An 18,572-nucleotide genomic window follows, 5' to 3' on the forward strand; every position below is an offset into this window, starting at 1 on the left:
TCAGGAGAGGCGCGCGGCGAATTCCAAAGAACCTCTCATTCCACACCAGATCCCTGAGAGACCATGGCAGGCAGTGGCCTCAGATCTCTTCACATGGCGTGGACGGGACTACTTGGTAGTTGTGGACTATTACAGCCGCTACTTTGAGGTCGAAAGGCTATTCTCTACCACTGCAGGGTCCGTCATCAAAAAGCTCAAGGCCATATTCGCCAGACATGGTATACCAGAGAAGCTTATCTCAGATAACGGCCCACAGTACAGCTCTCGAGAGTTCAAGGATTTTGCAGTCACATGGGACTTTGTCCACACGACCTCAAGTCCTTTGTACCCGCAAAGCAACGGCCTCGCCGAAAGAACAGTCAAAACGGCCAAATCAGTTCTGGATAAAGCTCATGCTCAGGGAGTAGATCCCTACCTGTCCCTATTGGAGCAAAGGAACACGCCAGTCGATGGCTTCAGGTCACCCGCGCAGCTCCTCATGAGTCGACGTCTACGCTCAGTGCTTCCCATTACCGGATGCCACCTGGTACCTCGCATCATAAGCCCGACGGTTGTGCAAAAAACACGGATGGAAAGACAAGAGCATCAGAGGCGTTACTACAATCGCAGCGCCACACCACTACCGAGGCTGCAGCAGGGGGACCACATTCGCTTTCAGCACGAGTCCGGAGCCTGGAAACCGGCTGTCATCATCCGACCTGCAGAGACTGCCCGCTCTTTTGTGATCCGCACTGGCGAGGGACAGACTATACGGCGTAACCGACGGCACCTGAGAGGCGCCAAGGCGTCACCGGCACCTTCAGCACCAGCATCCGATCTGGTCACCCAGCCAGATAGTGCAGCTCAGCAACAAACAGAGCCCCTGTCGCCATCTAGAGACACTAAAACGCCAACCATGGACACTAGCCCTGCACTGACCACCAGATCAGGACGAGTGGTCAAACCGAGGGTTATTCTTGACCTGTGATTGTAAAGGGTGTAGGCGGATCGCTGCCCTAAAAAAAAAAAAAAAAAAAAAAGGAAACATGTCAAATGTCCATGTACTAATGAGTGCATATCCCGCATTGCATTGTTGGTGTTAGTTTTATGCCCCAGTAATTTTACACATGGCAGTGTTGAAAAACTGTTCCTTATCCTCATGTTCAGGATGTTCTATTTTGAAATGTATACCAGCTGTGTCACTGGCGGACATTTAAAAAAAAAAAAAAAGGGAGATGTTATATTGCTTATAATGTTTGCACTCCGTGCTTACTGTCCCTTGTGGTCCACCGTAGTGGCAACGGGGAGTGTTTGTTTTCACGAAAGTGGGGGTGTTTTATGTGGAACTGGACGAGCGGCAATAAAGATAATGGTGGCTCACGAAGCAGATTACGAACACGTTATTCATAAATTTGAGACAGAACATTACAGGGCGTTTCCGCGATGCGCGTATCGAGGCTTGCTTCATTTATGGGAGGAGCTGAAAATGATGATGTCCGAAGCCTCGCTGCCCGGCTGTACCACGTGACTGGTTCATGAAGTGGTTCGAACTTTGCTGCGAGCTATGACAGCGATATAAACCCCTCAGACAAAATGTAGGTGTTTGATGGAGAGTTGCGGTTAGTGAGAGTTTGGAGAGAGTTTGGAGGTTGAGGAGAGTGAGAAGAGAATGGAGCCAGCTAAGAAGAGGAGGATGTCCTCCCCTGTGTGGGAACATTTTGATCTTATATCTCCCAACAAGGTATGTAAATTTCTACAGAAGATGTATTTTCATAATACTGATGGTGCAATACAATTTATGTTAAGCTGTCTTTACTTTTGTACAAGGTGAAGTGTTTGCTATGTGCCAGGGAGCTGGGATATAACAACAACACCTCATCCATGCTTAGGCACTACAGAGCTTTGCATGAGAATAAGAGGAACACCGACTGTGGAGCAAGACCAGGTGAGCCATCAAATGCAATGATAATATAGCATGCAGTAATGTTACTAAATGATATAACAATATTATACAACTGTTATAAGTTACGTGATATTTATATTTGTGCTTTGTTTTTGTTGTCTTTCCTCAGGAGAACAATCTCAAATAGATGAAGACCTGGTCAGCATGGTGATTGAGGACTCACAGCCATTTAGCATTGTGGAGGACAAAGGATTCAAAAGATTTGTTAAATCATTAAATCCTAGCTATGTTCTCCCCACTAAAAAGCTCATAAAAGCAGTGAAAATTTAGTTTTTACAGAATAAAATGTGGGCAGGACTGAGGCTCAAAGCCTCAGTGTGTAGCTGTCCATACCGCAACATTACAAAAGCACAACCACTGTCCACACCCCAACCACACCACACCACACCTCACCTCACAGTAAATGATCACTTCCATTTTAAGCATTTCCAAATAATCATTTTCCATACTGCCAGTATAAATATACACAGTATACTGCCATCACTACAATATACATGTTTTACACACTCCTTTTGTTGTTGACATTTACAGGCTGTGTGCAAAATGCCACACTCTTCAAATTCATGCAAACTAATATTTTTACGTCCAGTAGATGTCCTACTAGAGCAAATGAAGCTTCAAGACGCTTTGTGCTGGGGTGAACCAATTGGATGAAAAGCTTCAGTGCTTCATGAAGCTTCATCTGCCCATCACTAGTGAATAGTCTCCCAGAACCTGCTGCCCACTTTCCTGCTTTGGATTGTTGGTGTGTGGATTTATGTGGTGGAGCACAAGTATGTGAGAGGACCTTTCCCTTCCCTCCCTGGACCCCTGGATCTTTCCCCCCACATGTATATATTGTGCGCTTGGTGTTGTGTAAATTAACTGTCGTATTGAACTTTGAATTCCAGTCTGTGCCTGAGTACTCTCCCTACCGGTGACAGACAGGTGACTTACATTATGAACTTTTCCAAACAAAAGTTATCTTGACTTTATTGAACCTTCTCATAAGTAATAATCCTCTTTCTGTAAAACATCAGAAAACATTGAAAATATCAATATTAGTATTGTGTAATTTATACAGTTCATAATTTCATGAAGGAATTGTCATTTATCTGGGTCATTTGACCCAGTGTTTTGAGTTTTGTGTGTTTTGGTGTCATTTTTGTATTATGGTTTATGTCTTAGGCTCATTAGTAGTCTTTAGTTTTGTCTGTTTTGAGGTTCTTCTGTTCTCTGTTTGGTTCCTTGTCCATTAGGTTCCCCTTGTGTCTCTGTCCTCTGTGTCCCCCTCTGTGTGTTTGTTTTACTTTGATAGTCTCCTGTCTGGTGTGTGTCATGTTCAGTTTACTGGTTTAGTTTCTTGTATTTGACGGTCCAGAAAATATAATATAGTCACTCTACGTCTGACCAGGTATCAGTTATTCAACTTAAACTAAATTTCAGTACTGGCAGGCAAAGTGTTTCCAAGGCAACAAGGTAAAGGAATAATATGATGTAGTCACACCACGTGACAGATAGCGGCACTGTGATTCACAAAGTCTCTTAAACATTTATGCAGGACAGCAGTCTTCTACTACTTTATACTTAAACACTTGCACCTTTAAGGATATATGTGCCTTGCTGCTCTTGTTGTCGTCATCTAACACATTTCTAACAGTCTGTCCTCTCATCATCTTTCACTTTTTCTCATTTCCTCTCTTCACTTTTATCATTATCTGTCACATCTTCTTGATTACTATGTGACAAATCGTCTACAAGCACACAGACCTGTTAACCTGCTTACCAACTGTTTTCCGCCTGTGTGGTGTTAAGGCACACCAGAGGTCAAAGCAGAGTATAAAAGACCAGGTCAATAGAGAAAGGCACAAAACGCACCTCTGTTTATGAAACTGTAACATTACAATTACAGTACCTTAGTTGAGTATGCCTAATGGCAGCATGTTAGCATCCAGTACCTGAAATTAGATTTAGGGTATGGATGTCAAATACAGAAATATCATGATATTGCAGGTGTACTGGCTAGTTAAGCCATACATCAAAACATTTGCATCGGCTCACTGACCGTGTTTCATTTTCACTAACAAACAAACCCATGTATTGCCGTTTACATTCACTCGTTAACATAAATATCTAATCATCCAGTTGTGTAGCAGCATTCATGCATGTAGACATCAGAAATAGATAGAAAGGTGATTTAAGTGACTTTGAATGTCTGCTCCAAGTATTTCAAAACTTCTGATCTACTGGGATTTCCCCACACAGCCATCTGTAAGGTTCTCACTGGAAAACATCCAGTGAGTGATGGGGGGAAAAAAAACATGTTGACGATGCCAGACATTAGCGGAGAATTGGTCAAGCTACTTCAAGCTTACAGAAAGCTGAAAGTTATGCAAATAACCACTCACAGAAGAGCATCTCTGATAGCACGACATGAAGATCATGGAAGAATGGAGTGATCCTTGCTAATAACAGGCCAGGTTGTTGGTGGTGTAATGGATATTCAGCAGACTAAGCCACCATGTCACAATATTCAGATTATATCAGATTGTGTTTTTTTAATAATAGAATGAGTTTTACTCAAATGCCTTCCACAGCAGCTGTGATACAAAATGTTGCAAAATTAAGAAAAATGTTTCCAACACCGTGTTAAATCTCTGCCACAAAGAATTAAGACTGGCAAAAGGGAGGCCAACCCAATACTAGCAATGTGTACCTAATAAAGTAAACATTGCACATCCCCATTTTTTAAATAAACAGTGTATTAGGAATTGTGAGGGTGTTAGTGTGATATTTACTGTGGGTTATAAGTAAAACTTCAGAGTAAAACATGATAAATTAATTTGGGAAGGTTAATAAATGTAAGAAGCTAATTTCATGCAACATTTTGCAGTTTTGCTTCTCCTCCAAGAACACAATATTTTGGCTCAATAAATACAAAATGCCAAGCCATTAAAGAGAAAATTTGATAACTGTGCATCATCTTCATTTTAGGAACATTAAAAATAAAATATATATGATAAACTTATGATAAATACACAAAAATACACGAAATGATAAAAAATAATAATAAATATTTTACTGGAGATAAACAGCTAATCAAACTTCACTTCAAAGTACCTTTTTAAAAGAAATATTGTATGGAAGTGCTTTTTCACCAACAGACACTTCCACACTCATTTCTTCTGCACTTGAGCGTAGATACACTCTGGGCCATCAGCTGTCTGTGATGGCCTGTCTCTGCTTTGAGTCTTGCACACTTTGACCTGTGAATACACCAAATCCTGCTGCTGTGTGCTCTCCTGCAATCGGTCTAAAGAAGGTCCGGGTGTCTGCTTGGAGAAGTCAATCTGTCCATAATGGATGTCTTCATTTTCTGCTGTTCTGGCTGCTTCTTGGAGAGACAGACTCTGAAATCAAACACATCAAACTTGAGATGTAATGAAGAACTGGGAGAAAACTCTGTTTGACTCAATCAGTGATATAATTTGATACCTTCAGAGTAGCAACTTGATGCTTTGAAAGCAAGTAAAACACAAAAAACAGGACGTTTAATCGCATTTCATGTGAGTGAGGAATCTGCTCCATCTCACCCCATTAGAGCACTTTGTCCTCAGACTGCTGGTTTATTTACTGGGAGGCAGAGTATTCAGCTTTCAGGCCACTCTTCTGTGGAACCAGCTTCCAGTTTGGATGCAGGAGACACACACCCTCTCTACTTTTCTAAGATTTTTAAGATAAGATTTTCTTTTTAATAAAGCCTATAGTTAGGACTGGATCAGTGACCCTGAATCCTCCCTTATTACACTGCAGTTGGTATAGTCTGCTGGATGATTCCCATTATGTTGCTTTTTCACTCACTGTGCGTTTATATGCCACTCTCCATTTAATTATGTTTAATCTCTGTCTCTCTTCCACAGGGTGTCTTTGTCGTGTCTTCCTCCCCTCAACCCAACCAGGTGCAGCAGATGGTGGCCCCTCCCTGAGCCTGGTTCTGCTGGAAGTTTCTTCTGGTTTAAAGGGAGTTTTTCCTTCCTGCTGTCACCAAGTGCTTGCTCATAGGGCCTCATATGATTGTTGGGGTTTTTTGTCTGTTATTGTAGGGTCTTTACCTTACACTATAAAGCTCTTCATGAAGCTGGCTTGGCGTTGTATAAAAAAAATTAAACTGAATTGAAAAGACTGCAGTCACTATTGTGCAGTCATGTTAAAACCACAATAAAGTTCAGTTTTCCCACCTGTGTCTGATCGGAAGCTCCATGTTTGACTGACTTCAGCCGCCTAAAAGGAACAAGACAACTTTTAGCTTAACTGTAGAAGTAAAAGGGAAAAAAAGAAATAATTATATATATATAAACAAAGTGATGAACAAGCTACTCACAATGCTAAAAAAATTATTAAAATAGGTTAAGAAACAGACACTTACCAAATGATGAAAACCAAACAAATAAGTGTGATGATCCCAAGGATCCCTCCAACAGCAGCCCACCACGTATCAGTTCCTAAAGAAACACATGTTGAGTCTTTCTGCTCGGTATACTCAGTGTTCATTCATATATGTCCAGCCTCCTTATTTTACTTTCCCCTGCTATTTGCACTTGTACTTTGTGAAGATGTTCAACCGTGATGAACAGCTGACTACCTACATTTTTCTGAAAAGATTTATCCCATTCCTGATTATTTTGATCAATCTGTTATGACTAAAGTTAAACACAATGATTAGAATTGAGCCTTTACCTGAAATATTAAGATGAGTCTCTGCTGATGTCTGATTACCCAGATCATTAGTGGCCACACAGTAATAAACTCCTCCATCTGTTACATTGAAGCTGTAAATCTCTCCTTCAGATACTTTCACAGCTCCATCTCTGCTCTTCTTGAACCAGGTGAAGCTGCTGACTGGAGGTTTGGCTCTGCTGGAGCAGGTCAGGTTCACCCAGCTGCCTGCTGACACCAAACCTGATGGACTGATGGATGCTAAGGTGTCTTTAGGAGCATCTGGAGAAAAAGATTAACACATATCCCCATTATTCATTATAAACAGAATAATAAATAATGGGGATCCCATCAATCATGATATGTTGACAGGATCCAACAATAAACTCTGATTTTCTTACATGAAACACTGAGAGTCTCTTCTGTCTCTGCTGTCTTGGTGTCTTTTCCTTGGTTCACAGGATATCTGGCAGAGCAGCTGATCTTCGTTCCATCATGTGTGTCTGACAGAGTGATGTTCTGCTGGATTTTAGTTGTAAAGCTTCCATCTGTGTTTTGCTCTATTTTGTTGGGAGAGTCTTGTTGGAGATTCCAGGTGAGTTGAGGAGGGGAGTGTGGACAGGGAGTGAGAGCTGAGCAGGTTATAGTGACAGACTCCTTCTCCTTCAGATCACCTGGGATTGTAATATTGGGCCTCCAAGGAGAGTCTGTGGTTTCACATCACAAACATATTAGAAATGAAGAGCACACTACACTTTATACATGTTTAAATCTTCAAACTTCATCCTGTGATCTCGTTATCCAAAATTCATAGATAATTTTAGAAATCAGATCCTGAGCAGAGCAAACATTATAAATAAGGAAATATAAACACCATTCAGGCTATTAAGACAATAATTGTGACTGTAACATAGTATATCCTCAACAGACATAGACAGAGAAAAAAAATCTAACAATCAAGAACAAAACTACAAAATTATTGTTTGCTTTAACTATGAAAAAGCAAGAATTCGTTACCTCTGACAGTTATTTGAAGAGGATCACAAGAAGCTGTTGCCTTGAATGGTTCACTCTCTACTCTGAAGAAGTATGTGTCTGTGTATGTGGTGGTTAAATTAGAAAACAGAGTGGTGCAGTCTCTCTGACTCAGGTTCCCAGTAATACTCATTGGATAGATGCTAACTGCTCCATTACTGTTGAAGATCACATTGTTTGGATTTTCGCCAAATCTAGAATCATTTTTAATCCACACTCCAAAGATTTTTCTTGTGCTGATAAATGTCTGTTCGTCTTTGGGTCTGAAGTTACATGGGATTTGCAAACAAGATCCGCTCAGTGCTTCCAGAGTCTTTGGTGCAGTTATGGAGAGTGCTGGTTGTTTTGTACAGTCTGCCAAAGCACCTGTAAATACATTTTATGGATTAAGTTATTCACACATTAATACTGTACTGTAGTCCCACCAAGATTTAAAACATAATCTTTGATTAAATGATTCAATTACATTGATTTTTGTATCTGTGTGTTTATTACACAATCACAGGTTTTAACAGAGCTCATCTAGAGCTGAATTAGACATAAAGGGTTACTGATTATTTCTTTTTCTTTTGTCATGATTCAGTTTTTAAATTAGACATTAAAAGTGTAGTTGATTTAATATACTTTCTTTATTTTTTCTTAAGCTGTAGGTGTTACAAGCTGTAGCTTCAGCCAACACCCTTTCAGTCATTTGACTTCTTCTTCTGTTATCATTTAAATTCTTGTTTTGTAAACAAACCAAAGAGAAATTACCAATTAAAGAATTTCAATTTCAAGTTAGGACAATAACAGTTGGAAAAAGTAGCTGTAGGGTCACTTTTTCTTCCAAATAAAATTCACATTTTAAATGATTTCAATATAAGTGAACAAACGGCTCACCTGAAACAAAGAGGAGAACCGATAACATGCCGACTGTCACCATGTTCACAAACTCCTTCCCTGCATTTTAACAGACAAACACAAAGACATCTGTTTATCTAATCATTCCACACATGAAGTTTTAAAACAGCCCCGACAAAGTGGTTTCACAGAGAACTTCCCCTATTTAACGACATTTTTTTTTCTTAGCAGTGATCTCTCTGAATCTATAATCACACAGTTCATTTAAAACAACAACACAACTAAGTAAAATTTAATACATATTACATTTAAAATTACTTAATGCATCTTTCATTTAAGTAAAAGAATAAATAATTATTAGTTTTAGAGAGTAACAGTGAAATGTTTCCTTACCAAGTGAACGAGTGATTTCACAACGAAATGAGGGGGTTTTAGCACAGTTACAGTGAACCATGTAGCCTGACTGCTGTTAAAAAGAAGGAAGTTCAGAAGGAGAACATGCTCTTTAAGAAAGTGTCCTAAGGCCAGCCTGCTTGGTTTCAAAGCTGCTACAGGCATGGCATCACATGATGCTCTGACCGAAGCAGAAAAATAGTCACTTATCTGTCCTTCCTGTTAATATCCTCTGATAAAGAAAGTCAAAGATTACAACATCGTTAACGTCTCAAAGTACTTACAAACCATCAAAGAGCTTCTTTACTAACTTGAGTTATTCTAAGGTTTTGTGCTTTTATATTATATATTTAATAACATGAATGAAATTATATCTGTCATGTTTCACTTAGAGTGGATTCAAAGGGGCAAACCAACTCAGTCGTACAAACACGTGAAAAAGTTGATTTATGGTGAATTAAAGAAGAAAAATGGAAACACTTGGTGAGCAAGTGGAACGGGAAGGACCTGAGGAGAAAGGAAGAGGACAAAGACCGGTGATAAGCGCACACACAGTAACGTTAGATTAATGGGAGCAGGCAGCTGGACGTTTGGGAAAGGTGCAGGAAGGTGATGAGGAGAAATCCAGGTAAGCAGGTGAAGCACCAGCGTGAAGGTCCGAAGTGAGGAATCCGTGCCTAACGCTGTTCTCCAGGGGGCGAACGGAGTAAACAGACGAGCGATCTTAGTAGGAGTAGCTGCAGAGGGATGACGAGAAGATGAAGATTACAGCTGGAGAGTCCCGGAATGAGCCCATTACCACAGAGCTGAAGCACAGCTGGCACACCGCTGTTCATCACCAGCTTGACGATGCCAAACACCACAAGCTGAACACCCCGAGAACTGCGGCCACACCCACTCACCCACCTAAAGAAAACAGGAAAAGCAAACCCCACCCATCTCGGATCCTTGCAATATCAACAGTAATTATACACACAAGTATTCTGAAGATGTCTGGGCACAAATGATTAAAACTGGTTATAACTGAAAGCTTTAATCTCAACCTCCAGTTTAGGGATGGGTACCGGTATCCGGTGCCATTATGGCACCAGTTCTGACATAAACGGTAGTAACCAGACAGTAACCAGACAGTAACCAGACCGAAAAGCAGCGCACATTTCGGTACTTTATTTTTTTTCCTGAGCATAAGAGTTATAAGTTATAAGATACAATCCAAGTCATAACATTGCTGTAGGGAGCTGCAGATTTGGTTGCAGGTTAACATAGCTGGACTGGCCATCAGGCATACCGGTAGTGATGTGCGGATCGATACTGAAATATCGACTCCTCCGATACCAGTTATTTATGTTCTAGAATCGATTCTCACATTAAAATATCGACATTTGAGTAATTTAGGGTAAATTTGTAGTTTATCATTAACAGGAACACAGTGGAAAGAAACTATATCATTCGGATTGTCTACATTGGAAGGAACTACTTCCTCTTCCGCCTTCCATAGTCATGTGCAAAATACAGCTGTATAAATGTGTCGCAGCACTATGGCGTGCGCACTCACAACAATGGCTGAGCGTAAATGGAGTCATGTGCGGAAGTATTTTACCTCCACAAACAGCCGAGATGTGGTTTGCAATACATGTGGCAAAAAGTGAGGTGTTGTGGCAACAACACTAACCTCGTCAAACACTTCAGAGTAAATCATATCACAGAATATAACGAGCGTATGTTAAGGGGGAACTGAAGAGGAGGAGTGGACAGGGAGAGGTGCTGCTAGGGGGAGATAGACGTCTCTCATGGAGTCCTTTAGTAATCTCATGTCTTGTAATCATGATGAAGTTACAATAAAAGATACAATAAATAAAATACGTTATTGTACAAAGTATCGGTATCGGATCAATATCGTCGATACCACCCTGAATTTAACTTGGTATCAGATCGGAAAGGAAATCAGTGGTATCGCACATCACTACATCCCAAGCATTTGCCCAGTGGGCTGATGACTTTTTTTTTTTTTTTTTTTTGTAACGGCATGAACAATGAGAGGTGGTGCATTGGCCAGATGCTGGCAGATGTGTAAAAATAACTCAGTTGTTTGGTGGTGACTATGGCGGAGCTTCCACAAAGGCCAGCGGGTGGATGAGTGAAAGGGGAGGCAGGAGGAGGAGAGACCCGAGGCGGCCGCCGGTCCGAGTGTCAGGTGAACTGAACTACAGGTAAGAAGTTATGACCTGCAGTCTATCTGGGTCAGATATAAACCAAGTTTAGGTGGAGTTTATTTTCGTTGTGCTGACTTTTTACTGTCAGTTACAATAACACGTACTGTGTACTAGCTAGCATGACGGAGTTTATTTATAGCTGGGTGGGTGCTATGATGTTACTGATAGTGAACTTTATTTTATTCATAAGGTTAGTTAGTAGAGTTGCCAACGGCTCCTTAAAAAATTTAATGGTCCCTCATTCAGAGAAAATATTATGTGTTTCGTGTTGAGCTAAGAAGGGACGCAGTTTGTCCCGAACTTTAGCTACAATGGAAAAAGACACAAAGCTGGTTTTACTCTGTCGTTACGCTGCACAGCTGCCTCTTCTTCTCTCATCCTCTCCCCCTCCCTCTCCTGATCGGCTTTTCTCTCTTGTTTGTTTATCGCCTACTTTGCGCCAGAAAGAGGAAACCAGCGGATGTCACGCTAAACAACAGCAGCACGTTTAAGCTTGATCAGCTGTTTTTAGAATTTATTTAATATTAATTTCTAGTATCATCTGATGTTTGCTGGAGCCACAGCTGTAAAACTGCTGGTCATGATGTCAGTTTGGATATGTGGTGAGAGGGAAACATGAAGATGAAACCAGGAGATGTCCTTACTGAATCATCAGAGCTGAACAGGTGATGGAGAAACAGGTTTACCTTTTAGGTGACATGAATGAGTTGAAGGGAAGTTATGAACTGTTTCTGAGAGACAAATAACACCAGGATCATTTTTTCTATGTAGCTGACAGCTGGTAACTGTGCAGGGGCGGATCTAGCAAAGTTTTGCCAGGGGGCCAGGGGGGCATTAACAGGGAGAGGGGGGCACAAAGAAATACTTTTCTTTCTTATTCTCATTTAAAATGTCTCGCTTTTATTAAATAATTATCTGAATCTTGCGAACAAAGTTTTTATCTGATTTAAAATGCATAGAAATCATACATATACCAACAAGACAGTGTACATCACTGTCACAACAGCGTTTGTTTTCATTCAAAGGCTTTATGGCTTTAATACCTGGTGGGCCGGTCTCTAGTCAAAATGCCCGATTTTCTGTCCCAGTCCAGCCCTGCAGGTTAATACTGGCAGTGTTACCATGCCAGCTGACTGTATGTCATCATCAGCGAGTGTTGTTCTTTATACATCAGTATTACCAAAGTTTATCATAAGGCAGCATAGAAAGTATTTACTTGCTTTCAGGTTTCATTCAAATGTTAGTCTTTTCATTTGTTTCCCCACTTTCTTCCTGTTTCAAAATCAAACACCAGTTTGTGAGAAGATTATCTTCTTTTTTTAATAGGCAGATAAAGTTTTGCATTGGCATTGGCTAATTTGCCAATTGTATGTTAGAAATGTTCGTATTTTAATATTCAAAAATGTTTTTGCCCAAAACATATGTGCACTACATGTCAGTAAAAATACTAACAGTTGGTAGAATTTTTTTTAAACATCATCTGCCAATTATATCTGCCACCCTTTTCCAAATCTGTGCCCCTACCTGGCCCCCCCAACAAAGATTTTCTAGACACGCCACTGCGCAAACCGAGTGCTGGTGGGTTGCCTGTTATCTGGCCCGGAGCAACATCCCCCAAAAACCCGAAGAGTAGAGTCCTGGCCCCTAGCCCTGCCAGTGTAGCAGAAATGATGACGGATGATGATGGCAGCAGCAGCCGTTCTTCTCTGAGTGAGTGGCTTAATGTTGTTCGTGCGTAATTTACGTTGAGTAGGCTAACCACGTTATTACATTAATACACGTAAGATGAACTAGCAACTAGCAACTAGGTTTTTGGACAAAGTTTGTGGGTTTTTTTTCCATTGATTAAGCACTGCTTCCAGCCAAGAGTGATACCATATATGCCCCATAGCTGCAGAAAAGGCTAACATTGTTATCTTTTTACAAAAAAAACAGCTAAACATGAGAGGTTTTAGGACAAAGTTTGTGTTTTCTATTCTTTAAGCACCAGTTTGAGCACCGTTTAAGCACCTGCACCGTTTCAAAAGTACCGGTTTGGCACCAGTATCCGATAAAACCTAAACGATACCCATCCCTACTCCAGTTTCCTCTCTTTAAAACTACATGTTGTGAAACACATGCATCCAGTTCACTCACAAAGTGGACCTTTAAAGAGGAAAAAAAGGTTTCAGCAATCAGTCGAAAATCATGAAATCAATAAAGATTGTTTTTATTTTTGAAAGATGACATGGACAAACACAAAGCAGAACAAACACACGACAACCAAAATCATCCAGGTCACAGTCTTTATCCATAAGTTTGCTAATGTCTGGAATTTACTTAATTCATCATTGGTACTATGAAGGTGATAATGTTTCTATGTTGCTATTGTTAAAGCTATAGTAATGAATCTTTTTCTAAATATATATAATTGGCTAGATCAGTTGTTTTCATCAGTGCTTTTGTTTATTATATGAATTTGTCTTTAAGAGTTTCAAGTGTTACATGAAACTCTTAAAGTGTATTCTGTGGTTTTGTGGATGAATCAAACTGATCATAATGGTAGAAAATACAAGTGCATTTACACATCAGTGATATGCTTTTTTTGGGAATTAGGATTCTGCCACCCAGTATTGGGTAATATATATTTCTTTAGCTTTTAAATGCTGCACTGTGGCACTTTTCAAAACCAGCAACAACTGCCTTTCTATCATGTGGCTGCTCGGTATGCTGTGTGCTCTACATTTGGTGAGGACACTAGTATTTACACCTTTCTTCTGTACTACCATTAAAACAACAGAGAATTTTAGAAACTTGTACAAGCTTTCGTTTCTTGCTAACCGTGGCAGTAAATGCAGGGATGTTTTAAGTTTTTACTTCCTTAGGTTATACTTCCTCATGAGACTTGCAGACACTTTAGTTGTTAGACTATAAGCTCTGCTTATCTTTCTGCCTCTGGTTTGTTGGGACGTCTCGATCTAAACCAGCTGAAAGAAAAAGGTGGAAACAAGTTAGAAAGGAGGAAAGCTTCTCATTTGATTTTGGTTACATTATAATTAATGCTGTAACTCATGTAAATACATTTGAAATGCCTCACCACTCAAAGATGACCAGTGTGCTGACAAGTATTATGATTCCCACAGTCTTCATTACAGTCATTTTCCCCCAGTGTTCATCACCTGCAATGCGACAGCACAGTCAACTCCTTGATGGAAAATGACTCCTCACAAATGCAATTCCTGTGTTTACCTTCAAACAGCAGCTGACTGCCTGCTGATATCTGGATGTCCAGATGATTCCCGCAGCTGCAGTAAAACAATTTGTCTCGATCGAGTTTGGTCACCTCAAAGCTGTAAACCTTTGTGTCAGCTTTGATCATCTCCAGTTTATCACCACTGGTCATGAACCAGACATAGCTGTCAACAGGAGGGTTTGCCTGGCAGGAACAGGTTAGAGTCACCATGCTGCCCACTGATACAGGACCAGTGGGACTGATCAGCCTGGGAGGATCTGGAAGAGATTTTGGAGTGAATAAAGGTGCACAAAGAGAGAAGAGGCTCTTTATTAAGGTTTTCTCTAAAAGATAAGGCCTTCAAGTCCTACATGAAACATTGAGAGTTTCTTCTGTCTCTGCTGTCTTGGTGTCTTTTCCTTGGTTCACAGGATATCTGGCAGAGCAGCTGATCTTCTTTCCATCATGTGTGTCTGACAGAGTGATGTTCTGCTGAATTTTAGTTGTAAAGCTTCCATCTGTGTTTTCCTCTATTTTGTTGGGAGAGTCTTGTTGGAGATTCCAGGTGAGTTGAGGAGGGGAGTGTGGACAGGGAGTGAGAGCTGAGCAGGTTATAGTGACAGACTCCTTCTCCTTCAGATCACCTGAGATTGTAATATTGGGCCTCCAAGGAGAATCTGTGGTTTCACAACAGACACATCAAATTAATACAGATATTATTTGGATTTTAGTACACAAGGCTGATAACCATTCAAATACAGTTGTGTACTTACAAGTGTGTAGTTTTTAAGCTTTGCGCTTTGAGGACTCATTGGCATAGAGGTGTAATCTCATTACATTATTTAATAATAATACATACTTGGGAACAATAATGTCTCAAAAAATAGCATTGTGCTCAGTGGAAAAATAAACCAATTCTGATAAAATTTGAGGAAAAATACTATAAAGCTACTCAGTGATGGTGGTTCAGTTCACGCCACTCTTTCAACTCACCCTGTAAATCTTTGTGATTGGATCTTCAGCAGTGATGATGTTATTGTGCTGACAAAAACTACGTTTTACTCAAGTACTCAAACCACCTTCATTTTCCTGTGGATTTTTTGAAAATACAAACCTATCAATGAGGATCGCCATCTGCATTGATACATCTTATACGCCTAGAATTGAAGCAAATATGTACTTGTGCTCATTCCCTGTGAAAACAATTTAGGCACACTAAAGTAAACCGATTGGTCCCAGATGACAAAGTTTTGCATTTCATATTAAATCTACTCTTAAATATATAATCGAGCTCTCTGGGGACATCTCAGGCCCTCCAAGGTTTGGAGGCCTATCTCCCCCTACCACCACTTCCCCTGCCAGTGGCGGACTCCCTCAGGCATCGGTGCGTTGGTGGTTCTTTGTGTCCGGGGATGGGCGTCCAGGTGCACACCGGCTCACTCCTTGGCGGCCGCTTATCGGGGCCTGGAGCCTGGGGCTCGCTTGGGCCTCTCGGCCTGGGGCTCGGTCACTCAGGCACGGCTGGCTGCTGGCGGAGCTCACGGGCGCGTCACTGCAACTCTCCCTGGCTTCTGCTCCGCGGCTGCTGAGTGAGCCCTCATCTGGGACTCTCCTCAGCTCTTTCTGGGACAGTGGCGCGGCTGCCCCTCTGTTGGTCTTTCTTGGTCTCTTGTGTTCTGGGGGCCTCTGGATGTCTGGAGTTTTGATCTCCTCCATACCTGCTTCATGCCCTGGAGGACGGGGCTGTGACCCCCCCCCCCCCCCCCCCCACACACACACACCCTTTAGCAGATCATTACATGAAGGAACCTTTTAAAAAAACAAACAAACAAGCGCGTCCATGCTCACAGGTGTACACACGGGTGATCACACCCACAAACTACACCCTTTTTGGCTCCTACCTCAAAGCACACTGTGTTCTGTTGATCTTATGTGCTGCACAATAATGTTTAATATTTAGTATTTACTGTCATATTCCCATATATCATTGTGATGTTGTTTATTCTATTACTCTTGTTCTCTTCTGCTTGTTTTCTTTTTTCTTTCTCAGCAGGTGATCCAGGTGATTGATATATGCATTTTTTTTCTCTGCCCGTTCTGTTGGTTTTTGTTTTTTGCCCTTCTCCCCCGTCCCTCTTCTCAGCTGTTTCTCCTTCCCTCTTTCTTTCTCCCCTTCTTTCCTCCAGTCAAGTCTGTCCCGTAATCAGCAAGTGAAAATAAAATAAACAATAAAAGGTGAATCAAATGGACCATTACGGCAAGGCTGGGATGGTCAATTTGGTAAAGTAAATCCGTTGGGCATCTTTCTTTGCCTTTAGACAACAATTCTGATGGCAAAAGAGCCAAACGGGACAGGCAAAAGCAAAAAAAAAAAAAAAAAAAAAAATATATATATATATATATATATATATATATATATATATATATATATATATATATATATATATATATATATATATATATATATAATCGAGCTTCATTATTGCACCTCACATGCTCTGGAGAAAGTTCTGTGCTGAAACACATGAGTACATTTCTGCTGTCAGTTGTTGACGCTGGAATACAGTCACACCACCACAGTTGTTACTTTTAAACTGCAACCTCTTTTCTACAACTGAGATTTGATGATTATAACATTTCTGGGCTCATTTTAGGGCTGTAAAATGTGGATCATATTTCTTTCCAGCCAATCACGCACATTGGGACAGGGTACAACAAACACAAACACTCTTTGTGAAGTCGAGGTGGTGTCATCTAAATAAATAGACATATGTTCTGGATTTCCACATTTATACCTAGTTCTTTTCTTGGTTATGACTCCAGCACAGCATTTTCCCTCTCTCTACTCTAACGTTCAGCCCTGTGATTTATGATGATGATTTAAAGTTTTCTATAACAATATAAATAATATAATTTGTTATTTATTATAAACTCTCTTACCTCTAACTGTAATTTGAAGATGATCACAGTAAGCTGTCGCCTTGAATGGTTCACTCTCTACTCTGAAGAAGTATGTGTCTGTGTACTTGGTGGATAAATCAGAAAACAGAGTGGTGCAGTCTCTCTGACTCAGGTTCCCAGTAATTCTCATTGGATAGATGCTAACTGCTCCACTACTGTTGTAGATCACATTGTTTGGATCTATTAAAAGTCTACTGTCACTTTTAATCCACACTCCAGCAACTGCTCTTCTCCCATTAAAAGCCTTTTCTGGTTTAGCTCTAAAGTTACATGGGATTTGGAGACAAGATCCACTCAGTGCTTCCATCTGCTCTGGTGTAGTGACGAGTAAAGCTGAATCCTCAGGACAAGCAGCCAGAGTGCCTGTGAATTTAGGAATTTAGTGTCTAGATTAAAATAATGTGGAAAATATTAGCACGCATGCAGATGTTCAAATGTTGGAGTAATGTCTCTGAAATAAAAACAACTCACCTGAAAGAATGAAGATACTCAGTAACATGTTGGTTCTCAACATGTTCACACACAGTGCTGCCATGACACTCATCATCTGACGTTGCAAACACAACTCAGTCAACAGGTCGACAAATTCCTAGCTTTACATATTTTATACATAGTGATATATTCAGGCATTTATATTTATCCACAGGATGAATACCATTGTCACATATAATATGATAATGTGTAAAATCTACTTACCCTGAAAGTCAAACCAACAAGGATCTCTTTTTTGGCTTAAAATGATAAGAAGTAAAAGTATCATACACGCACTTATACACACTCCACCTATCAAAAAGAGAAACAATAAGGTCTTGTAATATTTCTGCAAATGTGTAGCAACTTTGGGATTTCAGCTGCCAAAGGGAAATAATGAAAGAACGAATTTCCCTTTGTAAAATAAAAACCCATTTTGGGACTCAGTATGATGACCTGAAAGAATGTAATTCTGCATTAAAGCAATCAAAAAATCACAAAGCAGTCTTATAAGCTGTGCCTTCTTTATGTAGGGCACAATACATACATTTAAAAAAACAACAACTTTGTTTAAGCTGCACACCAACATAAGCAACCAGTGCATTATTAGCTAACCAGACAATTTCATCTTCCTGTCCTCGTGGTTTTCATTGTTTGTCATACAGTCACTGTGTCACCACAGTCAGTTTCTGCGTTGTTCTGATAAGAGCACAGCTACAAGTGCTAGAAATATCTTGCAATATGTCAACTCGTGTTTTTAGTCATTTATTTATGTTTCTTCTTTAAAATCAGTTCCAAAGATGCACAGTTT

At 40.4% G+C, this 18,572-nt stretch overlaps 2 protein-coding genes across 3 annotated transcripts; both read right to left on the minus strand.

Moving 5' to 3' along the window:
• Positions 1–3,807: 3,807 nt before the first annotated feature.
• On the minus strand, positions 3,808–9,070 carry LOC147321760 (B-cell receptor CD22-like). 2 transcript variants are annotated; one of them, XM_086305900.1, is made up of 8 exons: positions 8,906–9,070; positions 8,552–8,603; positions 7,655–8,038; positions 7,039–7,344; positions 6,659–6,919; positions 6,348–6,423; positions 6,160–6,202; positions 3,808–5,331 (listed from the first exon to the last, which is right to left on the minus strand). In XM_086305900.1, exons 1-8 carry the CDS (start codon positions 9,068–9,070, stop codon positions 5,098–5,100), a joined length of 1,521 nt encoding a protein of 506 aa, XP_086162026.1. In that variant the 3' UTR covers positions 3,808–5,097. The 2 variants fall into 2 exon arrangements, with proteins under 2 accessions (XP_086162026.1, XP_086162025.1); XM_086305899.1 differs by having other exon boundaries at positions 8,552–8,611; positions 8,906–8,995.
• Positions 9,071–13,317: 4,247 nt separating this feature from the next.
• On the minus strand, positions 13,318–18,074 carry LOC147321761 (myelin-associated glycoprotein-like). Its single transcript, XM_086305902.1, has 7 exons — positions 17,987–18,074; positions 17,762–17,837; positions 17,270–17,653; positions 14,701–15,006; positions 14,347–14,607; positions 14,195–14,276; positions 13,318–14,084 (listed from the first exon to the last, which is right to left on the minus strand). The coding sequence occupies exons 2-7, from the start codon at positions 17,835–17,837 to the stop codon at positions 14,039–14,041; spliced, it is 1,155 nt and encodes a 384-aa protein (XP_086162028.1). The 5' UTR covers positions 17,987–18,074; the 3' UTR covers positions 13,318–14,038.
• Positions 18,075–18,572: the final 498 nt, after the last annotated feature.

This window comes from Aulonocara sp. 'chitande type north' Nkhata Bay, linkage group LG9 (genome assembly GCF_057382095.1).
Source record: "Aulonocara sp. 'chitande type north' Nkhata Bay isolate Kocher_YH1m ecotype deep benthic linkage group LG9, A_spYH_male_GT1.1, whole genome shotgun sequence".
Classification (NCBI taxonomy): domain Eukaryota; kingdom Metazoa; phylum Chordata; class Actinopteri; order Cichliformes; family Cichlidae; genus Aulonocara; species Aulonocara sp. 'chitande type north' Nkhata Bay.